The sequence below is a fragment of the Misgurnus anguillicaudatus genome, chromosome 3 (assembly GCF_027580225.2).
Source record: "Misgurnus anguillicaudatus chromosome 3, ASM2758022v2, whole genome shotgun sequence".
Taxonomy (NCBI): domain Eukaryota; kingdom Metazoa; phylum Chordata; class Actinopteri; order Cypriniformes; family Cobitidae; genus Misgurnus; species Misgurnus anguillicaudatus.
The window spans coordinates 36251834-36268728 of NC_073339.2; the positions used below are offsets into that span (position 1 = coordinate 36251834).

The 16895-nt window shown below is 37.5% G+C and overlaps 1 protein-coding gene and 1 long non-coding RNA gene across 3 annotated transcripts in view; both read left to right on the top strand.

Moving 5' to 3' along the window:
• The window catches only part of LOC141363191 (uncharacterized), a 479244-nt gene that overhangs the window by 381395 nt on the left and 80954 nt on the right, over positions 1-16895 (top strand). The window lies entirely within an intron of this gene.
• The window catches only part of LOC129444805 (zeta-sarcoglycan), a 399770-nt gene that overhangs the window by 350128 nt on the left and 32747 nt on the right, over positions 1-16895 (top strand). For both annotated transcript variants that reach the window (XM_055205725.2, XM_055205726.2), the window contains exons 5-6: positions 2126-2248; positions 5478-5550. In XM_055205725.2, the coding sequence (XP_055061700.2) occupies positions 2126-2248; positions 5478-5550 (196 nt within the window). The remainder of the gene's footprint in view (positions 1-2125; positions 2249-5477; positions 5551-16895) is intronic.

Sequence of the window (16895 nt, forward strand, 5' to 3'; positions counted from 1 at the left end):
GAGTCCGAAGCGGTAGGAATTATGATAATGTCGGTCTTGTCTACATCACCAATTCCAGAAAGTAAACTGTTGCCTACAATCCGTGTGTTTGTTGTAGTCCAAGATAAGAGATTTACGTTGGAGATGATAACTTGCATCATCGATTTGTTTAACATATTGTTAACATTGTTAATCGTGATTCGGACCATAGTTGCCTTTAATCTATATCTTCAGTGGTATTTAACTCATTCACCGCCAGCCTTTTTGAGAAAAGTTGCCCACCTGCATTTTTGTGATTTTAACAAAATTTTCACAAAATTCCTTGCAGGAAAAATTATTTTCTATAAATATATAAACATACAAATTATATCAAATTAAAGAACACACCCTCTGCTTTCAAACAAACAATAAACAAACAAACAAACAAACAAAATGTGGAAAAAACGTTTCATTATATATTTACTTTTTCTACCTAATTTAACTACAGAAATATGGATATTTCTCTTCAAAAATACAACATTTTGAGCAAAAAGCTTAAAAATTTGCGTTTTTGTAAAAGAATTTATGTTAGAGATCAGACTCAGAATGACTATCAAACATAAAGGCAGTTAAAATAAATCATTAAATCTTTTTAACTTCCATTTTTTAAAAATTCGGTTTGGTGCCATCTGGTGGATAAAAGCGGTATTACACTTTCACTTTTGTTTTGCAATAAACCTCCGTCTTGGCGTTTTGCATTGTACGCATTTTTTAGGCTGCTCCACAGCGGGCTGTCTTGCAGTGTTGCCGGGATCTCGTCTTTTTTGTACGTACATAACGTTTTGGCACATAACTGTTAAGGCTTTTGGCTCATGAAGCGATCAAGTTTTTGATGTTATTAAAGTGTAAAGATTCCGGTCACAATATTTTGATCTTTGAGGTAAAGCATTTGGATTTATTTCGATTTATTATTGGATTTTTCTTATTCGCTGTTTTTTGTGCAAGATCTGGCAACACTAGTCAGTAAACGCTCGTGCCTCTTTCATTTTCTGCACCGCGCATACAGATAACTTTTCCCCTTCTAGGCATTTACTTTTTCAAAAGAGACCTGTTATGTCCATGATGCACGTTTAAACACTTTATTATTAGCTATAGTTGTTCAGTTTGGTTATGTACAAACTATGCAGAGTTTCTGTAGATGTGGTTGTCACCATTCGGTTGTAGAATGCGGTTGTCAGTCCTGTAAATTACTGAATTGTGTGTGTACAGAACAGGATTAAGCATTAAAAGGTAAACTGACAACCAAAGTTATATGCAGTGTGTACGGGACCTCTTATGCATTTACAGTAAATGTTCTTGGTTGCTGTGCTCCTGGAAATCAAATCTATGATCCTGGCAATATTAGGGATGTGCTTTAACAATTAATGTCTATAAAAAATAACCCAGCATTTTGAAGAGTAAACATTTTAATAATAATGGCTAAATAAAACCCCACAATTTGACATGTTTTTGGTTTGAGCTACCTTAATGGAGCACTGTCTTGGTCATGAGGAACACACAGGTAAAAACTGATGAGGAGGGTAAGAGAGACATGAGAGTGTTGCAGGTGCGAGAAAATGACTTTAGGAATACAAAGAGAAGTTCACTTTTTGTCATGCATGCACACACTCCATGCAAACAAAACCTTTCATGGTTTGCTCTCCAAGGTCACATAAGACGTGGAAGATATGATAGCTACGATGAATAATACAGTCTGTGAAGCCATTCTATTATGCGTGTGTTTGGGCCACTGGATTAAAGGCTCCCGAGTTTCCAATGACAATGCAATAGTGTCCCGGTCGCTCTCTGGAAATAAAACCGAGATCAGTTTTATTCACATCTCTCGCTCCACCATGAGTGCATGAGACAAAACAAATGTATTTCCTTGGTTCTGTGTTTGCAGGAGTCGGAATAACACTGATAATAACATGTCTGAATATAAATGTTTTTCCAGTAGATGCTTATAAATTAAGCTTAAAGGTTCAATAAGAAAAAGAAGAACCTTTCTGCTTCAAAAAGGTTCTTTGTAATGAAAAAAGGTGGCTCAATGGTTTGTGTCAAGAATGAAGCTATTTTTACCACAATCTTTACCACATTTGCTCTCTCTCTCTCTCTCTCTTCTCTGTAGGCTCAGAGATGGTGGAGGCGCAGTGTCAGAGGTTCGAGGTGAGAAGTAGCGATGGAGGGCGAGTTCTCTTCTCTGCTGATGAAGAGGAGATCAGTATTGGCACAGATAAATTGAGGGTCACAGGTAGCACTGGAGCACACACACAAACACACATACAGTATGCATCCAACATTCAGTTTCAAGTAGGTGCACAGTGCTGGCAGAAGTATGCAGACACCCCTTCTGATTAATGGGTTTGCTAGTCTGCTTAATTTCAGGGAAGACAAATCTCAATACTACAGCATACAATGGCATTACAGACAACGCAGTGAGTGGGGAAGGCAATTTTCTGTTTCAGCATGACAATGCCTCAGTGCACAAAGCCAGGTCCATAAAGAAATGATTTACTAAGTCTAGGGAAGAAGAACTTAACTCACCTGCGCAAAGCCCACACCCCAACCCCAGGACATAAGTAGGCTACCTGACCTGGGAGCAAATGCAGGCAACGTATAGCAATAAACCATATTGCTATTGTAGCCGTAAAATCCTTTTTGTACAGTTGCAGAGATATTTTAAGAATCCCAATAGTTTTCCACAGCACTGCATGTACTATAGCATTAACACGCCCTTACATTAAAATGCAAATAGGTTTCAAATAGATTTCACTGCAGGTCTCTATCTAAAACAGGGCATGCTGAGAGGTCAGGTGAAACAGCTAGAGGTCAGGGACGGAAAGGGCACATGCTCAGTAATTGGGTAGATCTGTCCATTACCACAAAAAGACATGGGTTGAGAGAGAAAGGGATGCATAAATGAAATACAGTGGTTCTTCAGAGGCGAGTCTAAAAGGCTAAAACATGTCAGGAAGAGGAACTGCCCTCTGGAGAGCAAGAGAATGAAGGGGAGAGAGAGAGATAGAAAGACCATTTGAAGGGCAGAATTCAACGAAAGTAAATGTTTTAAAGGAAAAGTTCACTTGCAAGTGGTTTTAGGGCTGTATGCTGTTGGTTTTATGGGCAGAAAAATCATTATAGAGCTATTTCCATACAAAAAGAGTGACCATGTTTATGCTCTAAAAATATCAAAAAAGCAACATGAAGAGTTTGGTTATAAAACGCGATAAACAGCATTTAAAAAAAGTTACTGCCAAAATCAGTATTGTATCTGGTCAGTATTTAAAAAAAAAAAGTAAAATCTTAATTTTACGCAAAATCCGATATCGGCCGTGTTATTGTCATCTTTTCTCCCTTGTTTCCCAAAATGCAATAAACGCCAGTCCTCCTTCTCTGCAGATTGCAATAAATCCGCTCAACCAATCACAGGGCACCATTCCACATATTGTAAACAACAATGGTGCCACGTTGAATACAAATGGAATTCTTGTTTTCCTCATCTACTTTGTACTTGGTGATCAACAAACAAACATTTAAAATTAGACAAAATGGATTTATTAATTGGAACCAAACTCTTTATATATGCTATATACAGTAGGAATGTAATTATGTGACTAATTACCATGTTTTTGTAGCCAAAGATACTGAAAATAACAAGATTGAGTATTCTTATAAAGAGGAAAATGCATCGCACAATATGGCTGCTCTGGAGACGGAAGTCCCGCCTTCCATTTAAGAGAACCAATCATCAATCAATAAAGACTAATGATGCTCTGGGGAAAGGGCTCTATACAAAGTCACGTAAGGTGCTTGCAAACCTGTGTGCATAGGCAGTAGGTATAAGACATCGAAAAGTTTATGATACAGTCAATGTCGGGTTTAACCCTTTACCCGCCATTGATAAGTCATCTCATCAATTAAGAGAAAACAAACTCTTGCATGCCAAAGACCAGTTTTTACGTCAATCCATATATCCACTATTAAACCTTGCAACTTAAAAAAAAATGCTGGCTGGGAAAGAGTTAATTGTTGGTCAGAAAGCATAATTTAACAGTGATTTTAGAGATATATGTCTTTCTCAATTCAAGTAGTGTAGGACTTTAGTCTTGCATAACTGAAATAATTGCTGGGAAGCATTGCAAAGATGGCTGCTAGTGGCATGACTTCCCTACAAAGGTCATGGGTTCCATTCCTTAGGAAAAAAAATAATTGAATGTATACTTTAAATGCATTGTCAGTAACTTTTGCAATATGCACTTATGTAAATGTAATTTCAAGCACTATAGTTTCAAGTCTTCTGAAGTCTTAGATAGCTTTGTGTAATGAATTGCCTGAATTCTGAATACTTAATGTAAAACATATCCGTATACCAAGCCATATGGACTGCTTTTTCATTCTTCTCGCAGCTTGCAAGAGTTGATCAACTACTAACTGCCAAGAGCCATATAATGATTTTTCTAAAAATGTAGTTTTCTGCAGAAAACATAACAGCATATGGTTTTGAATGACAGGGGAATGTGTGAACCACGACAGAATTTTAATTTTTGATTGAGCTGTTCTTTTAAATGTAGCATAGCATTTAATGACATCAGCTGCTGTAAAACATGATTATGAAGAAGAAGAAATGAAAGAAACAGGCAAACACAAACTGAGAAAGAAGACATTTAAAAGACTTAAGCACAGCTTCTCTTGAAATGTGACTCTGTCATGTCCTGCTTTGGTCTGCGCCTTGTCTTCATCTCAATCCCTCAGTCTTAGGCTAGATTTACACTGCAGATCTTGATGCCCAATACTGATTTGTTGATTATATCCAATTTTTTGACAACCCCCTTACATCATCTTTAAAAAGTGTCTCGTATCCGATTTCTGCATTTAGACTTAGCTCTAAGGTAGACATATACTGACCCGGAACCTCAATTTAGGTCCCCACGCAGACATGAGTCCCCATGAGTTGGTGTTCGTGCAGGTTGAAGTCCCCACTGGGATTCAAAACATGTACACACACACATACACACACACACAAACACATATGGCTTTTTCGTTTGAAAATCTGAGTAATGAAGCCATAGATTCATTTTCTTAAGCTGCTCCCCAGGCAGTTTTGTTTTGCTGTCTCAGAAAGTACATAAGCACATTAACATTAGCTCTAAGATCTTGGACTCCAATATTATACGGTCAGCGGGCTTCAGGCTGATTTAGCTCACTGATTTGTGCAATTAGATTAATAGTTTACACTTTTAGACAAATTGTTGACAGATTATAAGTAGTAATAAATTAAGCAAAAGAGCTAAGCAAACTATTGCAAGACTGCAGAATTATTATTTTTTTTGTACGGTGCTGTTATAAATTATAATTGTATGGGATGACTCAATCTTTTCAAAATATGTTACAAAAGCTTTTTTGATTGGTATTTGGTTCTACTTTATCAATGACTAAGCTCAATATGACCCTAAACTCTAATCTCTCTCTCATTTCTCTAGGCAACGAGGGAGTTGTGTTTAGCCATTCGGTGGAAACGCCACACATTCGTGCTGAACCATTCCAAGACCTAAAGTAAGACTTGGTTTCCTAATGTACTGTATCTCATTATCATCCACCGTATGATTCTCGGAGAGATCCAAAGAGGGGAATAAGAGTGAAAAAGAAAAAGGACTGAGAGAAGAATAGAAAAAGGACAACATTAAGTCATGAACCTGAATGGCCATTTCTAAATGTCAACAGAAGTGTTACATCTTCAATATTCAATTATTTGCTGTCTACTTAAAATTCTGTTAAACGGAAGAGTGCATGACCTCTAACAATTGAGATGCATCAGCCAATCGGATTGATCTAATCTGTTCTGTCTGCATTAGTCGATATCTGATTGGGGGTTCGATAGGTCAGTAACACATCTTGAAGCTTCTTGCTCTCCAGGACATTATCACTATAGGAAATTATGTAGTGCTGTGATGGATGAAGTTGCCTTAAGTGTAAATAGCCAGGTTAGTGAGGGGAACCGAGAGCTTTTACCCGCCCGGTTTGGTTTGATAGAGCACCACCAGGGTGCTTTCCGAACGCTTATAAACTCACTTAATGCAAATACAGCAGTGAAAACTGAGGAAACGATGGGTTAATGGAGGGATAGAGGGAACTTTTTAGCTTTCAGCAGGAGTGTTGACCCTTGTCAGTTCCATTTCTTATCTTAATGGCAAACATTATCCGGGCTGGGACGTGCGAGTCCAAGGTTGCCAGATCTTATTCACTCTCATTTGTTTTTCATGGAACCCACAGCTATATTGGCCTAGAAAATAATGAGGCACTTAAGCCGCAATTAAAAATGTATGAATGTCATTGGATTAGATAACAAAACGTCAAATCAAGTAGCATTTTAGGAAAAGATTCCACAAGGACGCATTCGAGCAATTCAAAGTATCAGTTTGTTGCTTTACTCAGTGTTTTTGGGATATAGCAGTAATTTTAACCTATCCTGCCTTCATTTTAATGTAACACCTGAGAATTTATTGTAGTGAAAATCTGCCACCTCATCAAGACTCTCTCACTTACTCATCTTCACCTCTTCGTCATCTTCAACATGAATTTCAGGTTGTTCTTTTCAGATACGTTCCTCGACATTTTATTGCCGATTAATTCCTTATTACACGCCTTGCGCGTTTCAGTCCGCTCGCATCCTCATTAATTTGTAAATCGAAAGAAGGAAACATATAAATCAAGTTCGCTTTCGCCTAATTATTGTTTTATTGAAGCGTGTTCATTATCGTCATGCTTAACAGCCAATTGAAACGAGCCTTCTTGATGAGTTACGAGCCAGCTGTGTTGTCCTTGGTGTGTGGAACTTTTGCAAATAAAAGTTTTGTCTGCTTCTTCTTGTTTTTTTTTGGTTGTGGCGTCCGGGTAGTTTAGGGGTTCAGAATTACACAGTTAAAGTAAATGGAACATGTAATGTCTTATTAGAGTCTTAAAATGGCTAATGTTTTATGATATAGTCTCACAGGTTTAACAAGAGTTAATCTGTTCAGCTACTGTTACCGTACTTTCTTTCTTTTACTTTATTTTACAACATGGCTAAACTCTACAAGCACATACTTCCATCATAAGTATAATTAATTAAGATTAAAATATGGCAACATGAGAAGCAAGTCATTTGTGCTCCAAAGATCCATTACAAGCTCAAAAATTATATAAAAAAAGAAAACTAAAAGCCACCTTCTAAAGATGTTCGTTTTTACATTTAAGCATTTTATACAAAGCGACTTTCACTAAATTACAAGGTATACATTGTTTTATCAATACTCTATAGCTGCATCTAAAACTGCCTCCATATTATATAGTAAGCATAAAGCAGTAGACGAGGCAAGTAGTAGGCTATGTCTGAATTCATACTATTCAAAAAACATAGGCGAAAAGTACTCGGATGAACTACTGTTTCTGGCAAAATCCTGAAGTGTTCATTTGTTAGACACTTAACTATCCCGTGAGCCCCAGGGAAAGAAGTTATCCAGTGAAGAAGAAGGAGAGGCGGAATTAACAGCACTACCTGTGTACCTGCAGTGGGGCAGCCGAACGGAGCGGAAGTGATTGCTGGTGTGTGCGCTGTGACTACACAAATAGGGGCGTGGTTTGGTGTAACACTCACCTGGCTCCACTGATGGGTGGCTGGGCTAGTGAGACTCCATTGTGAGGTACCCAAGCTGCTCAACATACCCACTGGTGATAGAGGAAGGGGAGGACAGCAGTTTTTGAGACCGGTCGCAGCTCTCGAGTTCTTCTGAAGACCAGGGGAAGGAAGCGGAAATCACTCTTTTGGTGGATATGTGGGTGCTGGCTGAAAAGCCGACGGAACAAAAAATACCTGAAACCAAGGATTCTCCAACCAACCCTCCTCTGGGGGAGGGAGTGGTGCTTTCACCATCTCCCGAAGAGCGATCCCCTCCATCTCTGGGCTGCCCGTCTCAGAGGCGCTGGCTCTTACGTTTTCCACCTCGAGTAGTGGGCTGAGCGGGCAGGGCGGGCTGCTGGCAACCGGTTCCTCGGCACTGCCGTGAATTGGTCCGTGGGGGAAGAACGGAGGTGGTCGCAGCAGGAACCCTCGGCAAGGGGCAAACTAAGGTGCCAACGTTGATGGACCAGGGGCAGCTTTCTTCCGACGCAGCATGATGTGAGCTATGGCCTTGAAGGTCTCGCTGAACAGGACGGTCTGGGAAACCGAAACATTCAGGAGTCGGTTCTTGTCAACATCCCTCATGTCCACCAGACACTGCCAGAGATGGCAGGCCTGTGCAGTGACCTTGGTCGCATGGAGCGCCAGGTCAGTAGCCACATGGATGTCTGAAAAGACAGCCGAGTCATGATCTCCCCCTTGCAGGTCCATCACAGCCTTTGCCTGGTGGACCTGCAGCAACACCATAGCGTGAGGGGCGGAGACCCCCTCCTCACAAGCCCAGTAGGCAGATGCCATTACTGAGGACGAATGCTTGCAGGCTCACAAGGGAAGGGTTGGCTAGTCCTTCCAGGAGCTGCATCGCAACCCTATCAGAATCCCAGCGTAATGGAGGTTCCGCCATCAAGAGAGGTGAGGGGTGATGGCAGAAAACGTTGGTTGTGAGAGGAGAACAGGGTTCTCCATGACCTAGTCAGTTCATCATGCACCATGGGGAAGAAAGGTACTGGAGGTGAGGGTTGAGATGCCCGAGCAGCTCCAAACTACCAGTCATAAAGGCAGGACGGTTCGGGTGGTGAAGGAGGTTTCCCCTCCAAGCCGACCGCCGCCGTGGCCCAAGTGAGCATAACTGCCATCTCGGGGTTGAACACGGGCTCTGCAACCCTACCTGAAGAAGGGAGTGGACCCGAGTCGGCCTCAGAAATAGATAGCTCCCCCTTCGATGCAGTAAAGGACATAGAGTTTTCATTGGAAAGAGCGACAGATGCCGGGGGGTCGTAGAACACAATCCCACGGTCTCCATCGGCACAGTTCTTTTACATTTGTTAAAAATTCCACCTGGTGATGATAGATCACAGCAAACATATATCTCTGTCTAAAACAGAAAATCTTTTAAAAATTAAGTTTCTCTGAAAAATTGTACTCTTGCACCTGCTCTCCCCTAATAGTAGAGCAGTTAAGTTAAAACTAAAAGCACTGTTTCTACCACTGCAAATGTATTTTAGTTAACGATGTGAATAGAAAAACTAGCTATCATAGAAAAAGAACATACAGTAGTAAAAATGATCAGAAGAGCATTCCCTTGATATTTATAAACCTTAGTTGTCATTGATAATTTGTTGCAAATCATCATTAGTGTTTGCCAATTGAAACATTTCTATTAATAAATATTTTCTGTTTTTCATTATGGCGTAGTATCCAAATTTGAGTGAAAGACAATTGTATATTAAGTATTATACCACTATACAACAATTTCTTTCAGTGTCTATATAACCTTACTAGTTTTCATGCCTGGCCCATCCTGTTCATTTCCTCCATTTGTTTAGTTCAGTGCTTTCCTCTTAGTGCTGAGATTTAATCTTGCCACAGGCTGTCATTTATTAAACTGCTAATTTCCGACAAAGTAACCTTGGCACCATCTGAGATGGCTTGAATCAAATAGAGAAAAAGTCTGATTCTTTTTCCAACATAAATTGGCCAAGAAACTCCCACTTAGACAGCAAGAGGTGCAGATATATAATAAACCCAATCACATTAGGGGGCGGGGTTAACAGAGAGTTTCAGACATTTGTATGGTCACTGTCAGCTCAGTTAGTGCAGAAGGCCAAAAACTTTAAAGCTGCAATTTGTAATGTTTGCCTCTACAGTATATAGCCATCTCTATTTGAAACATAACATTGCAGGTTGCTTTACATTTACATTTGTGACTCTTCCTGACTTCAAAATGAGGTGGAATAATTAAAAATTAAAAATAAACGATAGAGACAAACCTATTTAAAGTTGATATAGTCAGCAAAGTCAACACCGGTCTGGAGAAGAGGGTAAGAGCCTGTCACAATTTTGCCATTAGCAATCAGTTATCTTATCCAGCTAATGTGGCAAATAATAAAATGAGAATTGATCAAGCTGCACAAGATCTGATAAGATAAGTCCACAGTCATCTAAAGCAACAATGTGTACTCAGAATTAAACTTATCAATATTCGCCAAAATCTTGAAATTATTCTTATTGAAAATTGATGTGGTGTTCAAGTTTGAATTGATGTTGTAGTTTTTACCATAAGCCTTTCACCAGAGTGAAAATTATACTCAATACAGCATCACCAGTTGAATTGTGTTTGAACAATGAATAGCCACCAGATGACAGTGAAAGCATTTTTAACTGCACCCTTCTAAAACAGAGTATGACAATCAGTCAGCAAAGTAACGTCTCAAATCAGGGAAGGGTGTCCTTTGGGGATTTAGCTTTTTTGAAAGCAAAATTCTCTGTTTGGGTGCACAACTGACATATTTCTGCATCAGTACTGGTGGGCTGTTACCAAGAGTCAAATCTGGACTGAATGCAGTACATCAAACTTCTCTTTGCATTTAATATTTTTATCCAATATAGCATTTCCATTTGGCTGTGTTGAGAATACAAACACTATACTGCAGATATAAACAGCAAGAATATCATTCATTTTTAAATAATTTCTTATTCATTGTTTCACACAATTTGGCAGATGAAAAACAAAGTAATTTGGGGAATAAGAGCCCTTAAGTTAAGAATCCATTATTTATAATTGAAAAGTTATTATCATTAAAGGGGTTTTTAACTTCAGGGGTGTTTTCCAACTGACTACAGTTCATTCAGAGAGTGTTTTTTACATGTTGATTTTTAAAGGCGGAGTGCACAATGTTTGAAAACCACTGTTGATATTTGAAATCACGTAAACAATCATGCCCCTACCCCAATAGAATCTGGACCTTATTTTGATAGACCCACCCCACACAACGGCAACGGTGTAAGTTAGTAGACACACCCCTTACTGCTGATTGGCTACAAGTGTGTTTGGTAGTCGACCCGACTCCCTCTACAGGTCACACTACAGGTTAACAAGGGATTTATAGTACCAAAAAAAAAAAAAAACGTTCTGAGGTAAAATAGTCATGCCCGCTTTAACCCTTGTGCATCAATTAAAAAAAGTTACACATAGGTTCAGAGGGTACAAAAATGTCCATGTCAAAAAAATGTGTCATAAAAATATTATAGATTAATATTTTTTTCCACTTTCACTGATGCCATTTTTAACCAACATCAGCTCTAATCACAATGACCAAACATTCATTAATTTTTAAAATTTTAAACCTTTAAATGCTGGTTTGTTTACACAATGCCACTGCTGTTTTTTATGAAAAAAAGAAAATTTTTAATTATTTTCAATTTACTAAATGCTAAGCAGATTTTTTTTCTTTGAGTATTACAGCCTTGGATATGTCAATGATTAACAACAACATTAATTTTTATGCATTCATATTTTTTATGCAGTATCAGATAAAAAAAAAGTTACCTCTCAGGTCCATAAAGGACAATATGTCCATGTCAAAAAAGTGTCATAAAAATATTATAGATTAATATTTTTTTCCACTTTCACTGATGCCATTTTTTTAACCAGCATCAGCTCTAATCACAATGACCAAACATTCATTAATTTTCAGAATTTTAACCCTTCAAATGCTGGTTTGTTTACACAATGCCACTGTTGTTTTTTAGGAAAAAAAAGACACCTCCTTTGCAGCGGTTGTAGTCTTGTGATTTCCAGTACAATAAATTTTTTTCCCTATATTTTCTCCCTATATTTTTCCTTTAATAATTTTATGCAAAATGTTTAAAATATGTATGTATTCTTTTTATATTATGCAATGACAGAAATGTGTAGGAAAATTTAAGTGACATAGTAACAATAGCATTTAAGTTAACTCGTCAATTAAGAGAAAAAGCTTCCCTGCCAATGACAAGGTTTTCTGGCAATCCATATTTACGGTATTATCCGTCAGGTGATGCTCATACCCAACTTATAAAACCCGGAAGTATCTCTATAGGGCAACCAGTTCAAACTCCATGTTTTGAGGATCGCTCTGAATCTGATCTCTGATCAAAAGTCCTTCACAAAAAATGTATTATCTTTAGCTTTTTGCTCAAAATGTTGTATTTTTTTAAAAAACCTACTCATATTTGAGAGGTGATAAAAGAGAACAAATGAAGGTAGGATGTGTTTTTTTAGATTGAAAGCAGAGGGTCTGTTTTTTCATTTGGTATATTGTTTGTTTATATATTTAAAGAAGATTTTTTTTAGGCATTAAACTTTTGTGGCGCTGGCAACTTTTTTGAAAAACACTGGCGGGGAAAGAGAAAAAAATGGCCTATACTTTGGCCTTTACCAGCTTTTCTTCAGTTGAGTGCTTAGTTTGCTATGATTCTTGTTTTTCAGTCACTGTACGATGCGCCGGTTGGTTGGTGTGGTATTTGTCCCGCCCCTCCTCTACTGTGAGACATTGACAAGCTGAGTTTTCTTCCCCAAGTTGAACACTTTTTAAGGTGCATGGACAAAAACGCTATAAAAATGCTAAACAGATCATTAGAAACTAGCTTCGATTTGTTTATTTTAGTTTCTGTTGAATTTTTAAAAATTTAATCATTTTACTACCAATTTCAAAACTTTGTAAGCTGAAAGTAACGTTGTATAGCCCTTATTATTGCCGTAAGACAAATCGCTCTGTTGTTTTCCTCACTTCTGTAAGTCGCTTTGGATACAAGCATCTGCTAAATTCCTAAGTGTAAACGAAAAGGATACACAATCAAACCAGTTAAGCAGCTAGATAATTATTTTAACATGGCAACTTGGTCTAATGTTTCTTAACATGGCTTACAGCAGGAAACAGACAAACTGATGCATATAATGTACTGTAGATCGATTTGGATAAGAGCATCTGCCAAACGCACAAAAAATGTAAATGTAATGCGATCGTACGAAAGATCAAGACATGAATCCCCTACAGGGAGTTGTAAAATCTCTCCATTAACACCTGCTACTGTGTTCACTAACAAGTATCCGCAGAGAAAGACCCAGATGGCAAAGACGAACCCAACTAAAGAGTGATGGGTGCTTTTCTGCACACTGTAACTGAAGTACAGTTGTGTGGGGCTTAATCCAGATAACACAGTCTGCTCTCTTCAGAACATAATTATGAATAGAAAGCGATAAAGAGGGACTGAAGGTTGAGGGTGGATTTGAAGGGGCTTTGGTAGATTTATTGCACACCTGAATCTTCAAAGCCGATCGAAATGGTCTTGCGCCTTTGACCATTTTTGGCATATCTGCAAATTACCTTTGTGTTTGCCTAGTTCAGATTGCACATATATTGTGGGGACAAACTATAATGAAAATGGCTTAAAAGTCAGGGGAAGCCTGATTAAAAATACAAAAATAATTAAAAATAGATATTGCTATTAATTTACACTTTTATCCAAAGCAACTTACCATGAGTTACAAGGTATAGTTCTACATCTGTATTCCCTTGGTTTGAACCCACAACCTTTTCTTCTGCTAATGCGATGCTCTACCACTGAGCCACAGGAACACATGCATAGGCTTAAAATCAATTACTAATAGTAATTGGGATTGATAATACGCTTTCCATTTATGATCAGAAATCAAAATGAATAGTTCACCAAAATGACATGACATTTTACCCTGAAAGGTTATTTGCATTTGGGAGCGTAAAATATGAAAGTAATTTAATTTATTTGTTGACTTTAATGCTCAATTGGGCAAATCAAATTTAAAGCTATAGTGACTGGGAGTGACATACATTAGTAATGACCAGCGGCTGTTCTCGGTTAGGCACTTTCCTGTGGAGGAGCAGATTCCACAATGAAACTTCCTGTTTCCAGCCTCCATCATATCATTTATTATTGTTGAATCATGAAAGGAAAGCATATGTTTAAGTCTTTCTAGTTCTCAAAAACAGTAAACTGCAGAGCTCTTCAACCTTTTTTCAGGGCATCGATGGATAAAGCGAATGAGCAGGGACCCCTAGTGTAAAACTGAACATTTTTAGTCTGCTAACATGCATATAGTACCATACGAATGGGTTTATGATGCTTATATTAAAATGATATTAAAATAATCAGTCTTGTTATGCAAAGTCATATACTGTTCATGCACTACATGACATTTTAATTTGACTTAATATATTTTAATGTGGCGACTTTCTGGTCTTCGTTTTAAATAAGTCATTAAGAATAATAGTGTTATTACTTATATAACTTATTAAAGCAATAAGCCCCAAGAAGCAGTGGGTTACCAGTGCTTTGCGTCGTGCCTAACAACGCCCCTTAGCAGTTATAAAATGCACTAGGGCTGGGTATTGTTAGCAATTTCACAATTCGATTCGATTTCGATTCTTGAGGCTTCGATTCAATTCGATTCGATTCAATTCAATATTGATTTACTTCCTTCGATATCGATTCAATAATAAGTAAATACACAAGCAATTAAGTACCTGAGTATATTTTTAAATAATGTGTGTAGTATTACTAATGTTCAGAGGTGGAAAAAGTATAAACTATTTTACTTAAGTAAAAGTAAAGTTACTGGTCTAAAAATCTACTCAAGTAAAAAGTAAATCATCTTAACTTTACTCAGAGTAAAAGTAACTTTTTTTACAGCGGGGAGAGGTGGAGGATTTTAGTATAGTTCAAAAACGACAAGGGAATATACATCTCAAACTAGTTATTTTTAATTGTAGGAACATCTTTACAATTAAAGTGCAATAACAAAAAGTTAAAATTAAAATAAAAAGCTTTTTTAAACTAAGAAACATTTATGGAATTATTTAATGATTTTACATGTGAGTTATGCACTTTTGAAGGTGGTCAGCAGCTTGTAAATACAATCACTATAGTAAGGTTGTAATTGATGTATTGCTGGTAACATACATTATTTTATTAAACTATATATATAGTTTAAATGAGCATATAATGAGCCATGTCATACTTTTGACACGTTTATTGTCTTCTAGCGTCCCTGACCTGGGTACCTGATGTCAGATCTCTCTCTCTCTCTCTCTCTCTCTCTCTCTCGCTCTCTCTCTGCAATGTCTAATGACCTGCGCATTCTCGAGGACGTTCTGAAGTTGTGTTTGACTTGACGCGAAGCTGCGATGGATAATGCGCATTGTATTAAAAACGCATCGTGCAAATGAGCGTTAAAACCCGGTCTGCAATTTCGTACTCGAGAGCCTGAATCTTACCTTTCATAGGAATTAAACAATCACTTCTCGTCAGTGGAAAGTGGTCGCTTAAATATGGCCAGGGGTTTCTTTCATAAGAATTGAGGGTCTGCATCAGCGCGCGCCTGTCTCGTCCCTCTCCATGGTTCTTTTTGCACGTTCCCCCACCCATCAATCATCCGTTGCATGTCTTTATCACCTTGCTTTTTAAAAAAAAAAATCACTCAGTAACGGATATGATTTAAAATGTAGCGAAGTACATACTTCAAACAAAACATACTAAAGTAAAAGTACAGATTTTAAAAACTACTCAAAAAAGTAAAAGTACACAAAAAAACTTTTCATTTACAGTAACGTCAGTAAATGTAATTCGTTTCTTTCCACCTCTGCTAATGTTTGATCACGTTGATGGTGCAGGCTTGAAAGAAGTGCTGCTGTTTGCCATCTTTGATCTTTTTGTTTTGATATAGCGCCTTGTACAACGCTGAACGCTCTCACTAGAGTGTTGCCCACAGCGCCGCCACTGGCCGGGGGGGCTGAATCGATTTATAGGATTTGATGAATCGATATTGATTTGAGAAACAAATAATTGCAATGCATTGATGAATCGATATTTTTACACAGCCCTAAAATGCACTGTAACAGCACTGCTTCCCGAGGCTTATTGCGTTTATAAAACGGTTACTTCATATGCATAGCAGGATTTCATAAAATAAAACACAAATAAGTTGTAATTATATTAGTACAAATATTACTCTTCCGCCAAACAAAGTAGTTCCTCAGAATCAAGTGTGGCTACAACAGAGCACAGTTCCCAACCGACACAGACACAGCAAAGACACAATGAAAATATGATTAAAGACTGTGGTGTTTATTTTATAAATCAACATTCATCTAATTTTTACATTAACATTTATATCGTGCAACTGTAGAAGTGATGAGCAAATATGCTTGGAAGCAACACTTTCCCCATCAGCGTTTTTTTTTAAGTTGCCACACAGTTTTAGTTTAATGCCTTAAAGAAAAATGATCTTTACGGTAAATAAACATAAAATATCAAATTAAAGAACAGACCCTCCGCTTTAAAAAAAAAAATTCATGCTACCTTCATTTGTTCTCTTATCACCTCTCAATTTTTTAGCTAAATGCTGAGATAATTCAATTTTTGTGAAGAACTTTTCTAAGAGATCAGATTCGGACCCTGATCAAATCTTTTTTTAACGTTAGAAACTCCCCAGGGAACGTTTTCTCTTTATTGACGAGATGACTCAACAATATTTATTGACATTTATCTGGATATCGTCATTAATTGCGCAATTGTAGAAAAATTTTAAATAGGATTAAAGACTGTGGCGCAGTGATACTTATGTAATGGGGTCTAAACCGTGGGGTTATCGGGGTATTTTATCATGGCTTAGAACGTGTTTCATCCAATCAGAATGAAGAACCAGAACTGCCCATTTTATATTAATATTAACCTATAACTGTGCCCAATTTAATAAAAATATTTTGATATCGCACAATGATTGATGGAGTGGTACATTGGAGTAGTATTAACCAGTTGAATGTGATTTCTTTTCATCTCATTTCGATTTGATTTTAATAAAAGTTACAATTACAATTCTAAATTATGTTTACTACTTCAATTCAAATGTATTAACGTATTAGAAATGTAAATGCTAAATCGA